Source organism: Myotis lucifugus, unplaced genomic scaffold, assembly GCF_000147115.1.
Source record: "Myotis lucifugus unplaced genomic scaffold, Myoluc2.0 scaffold_284, whole genome shotgun sequence".
In the NCBI taxonomy this organism is placed as follows: Eukaryota; Metazoa; Chordata; class Mammalia; order Chiroptera; family Vespertilionidae; genus Myotis; species Myotis lucifugus.
The window spans coordinates 32707-34772 of record NW_005871332.1 but is presented as its reverse complement, the minus strand read 5'-3'; the positions used below and the strand labels follow the sequence as shown (position 1 = coordinate 34772).

The 2066-nt window shown below is 36.6% G+C and overlaps 1 protein-coding gene across 1 annotated transcript in view; it reads left to right on the top strand.

The window, feature by feature from the left end:
* LOC102426323 (N-alpha-acetyltransferase MAK3) overlaps positions 1-2066 on the top strand; it is a 29337-nt gene that overhangs the window by 8607 nt on the left and 18664 nt on the right. The window contains exon 3 of the mRNA XM_014465246.2: positions 112-320. Within this exon, the coding sequence (XP_014320732.2) occupies positions 112-320 (209 nt within the window). The remainder of the gene's footprint in view (positions 1-111; positions 321-2066) is intronic.

The following is a 2066-nucleotide window of genomic DNA, read 5'->3' as shown; positions in this document are numbered from 1 at the left end:
AGGATCGGACGATTACTTTATTGTCCGATTATGATTCCGAGCTGCAAATGCCGATATCATGAGACTGATCACCAAAGATCTGTCTGAACCCTACTCCATTTATACCTATAGATATTTTATCCACAACTGGCCACAGCTGTGTTTCTTTGGTAAGTGGATGGCAGGAGAGGAGGGTGAACCCGGCGGAGAGAGCCAGGCCGTGCAGGGCAGGGAGTGTGAGGGCAGAGAGTGGCCCTGGATCTAGCCTGCCTGGCGTGGTGCGTGCCACGCGCTGTCAGGTGCGTGTGCTCCCTCCTAGGTGCTCGGTGAAACTTCGGAAGGTAAGAAGTCGTGACCCGGGTTACCTTGATGCCGATGTTCAATGCAGCAAGCCTGTGCCGCCGCGTGCCGGGGGTCTTCTATCCTGTTTGCATTCGCTTATAATACTGTTTAACCTCTTTAATTACCCTCCCTCCTCCTCCAAGTACTCTGCAGTCATTTAATTTGAACACGATTCTGTTCGGATGCAGACCTTATTAATCTCTCAATTACAGCTCTAATCAGGGAAGAGTGTGTGCATAAACATGTTTTGGGGAAACGTGATTTGTCAGTAAACTTGCTGCGGCCGCACTGGAGAATGAAATCTCACTAGCATATTCTGTAATTACGGAGATTGTTTCCTTTACTTCAGCAGGACAATTAACAGTTGTAGCCAGACTGCCTTCTGGTACGTGATTGCAGATGGTGCTACTAACACTTCTGGTGGCTAGACAACTCCTGAAACTTGAACAAAAATACCCTCTTGTGAAATGTAGGAAACTTAAAGTGTGAAATTACTAACTTAATTTTTTTTCTTTTTTAAGAAACTGGTCATAGATATGCCTAAATGCTAGTAGTAATACTGGATTGTGTCAAGTATAATTGACAAAATTCTTATTTATATGTAAGCAAAAAAGACGGGGCTACAAATAAGCGGAACAATTTTTTTAAACTTTACATAATACTCGTGGTCCAATAGTTTCTTTCCAGTTATATTGACCAGTTTCACTTCTTTTGAAACCTTTCACTTATATTAACGGCAAGTATATGCTTTGTATCATATACTCACAAATACATTGTTTCCATTGAATTTTACTGAAATGCAACATGCTTTAAAGGAGCATTTTATGATATGTAAAGGGAAAAGCTACTACTATTATTTATCGTTTCAGCATTGATTTAGTTGCACTTGGTAATTCCCTGCAAGACATTTTAACAATACTTAAGAAATCCATCTTTTTTATTCTGTAACTTAGTGATAACCTAAAAATATATTCTCAGTATTGTAAATAATGGTTGTTCTGCTATTTTCTAAGTGTTCACTTTGCTAAACTTAAGTTTAGTATTTTTTTTAAACTGTGGGAACTATTTTATATTCTATGAAACTCCTCTTAGGAGTCTAACCATTGTATCCAAAAATGGGAAAATGATTTTTTTGGCAGTATTATAAATGTCATATCAAATTCCATTGTAATTGCTAAATATTATAGATTGACTTTAACTGTAAATTGACCCACAGAAGCATACAATTGAGGCACACTTTAAATTGAAATAGTATATTTATTTCTGTTAATTTCAGAAAATAGTTGTATATAGTGGGTGGATAAAAGTAGGTTTACAGTTGTGAGTACATGCATCCCTTTTTTATTCTTATATTATTATTTATTAATTATTATTTTTCCATACGAACAACTGTAAACCTTTTTGCCCACCACTGTATGATATTTAGTCAACTTTTGAGTTCTGATATAACCTAGACCTCTCTCAACTTCGTCTGCCATTTTTAGACTCTGATTAAACTTAAATATTAGTAAACTTTTAGTTTTTGATTTTTATTATATGACTCCCTCCCCAATTCGCCAGTTAATTTGGTGCTTTTAACCCCTTTAAGATTAAATTTGTTTAACATTTAAAATTCTGTAGTATCTAGATATCCGAAATAGGAAATAAGAGGGTGGACCCTATAAGTATTACCTAGTGCCAGTAATGAAATCTAGGAGGTGGTGGAAGCATAAAATGATATCTGAACCCATATGGAAGGCCTATTG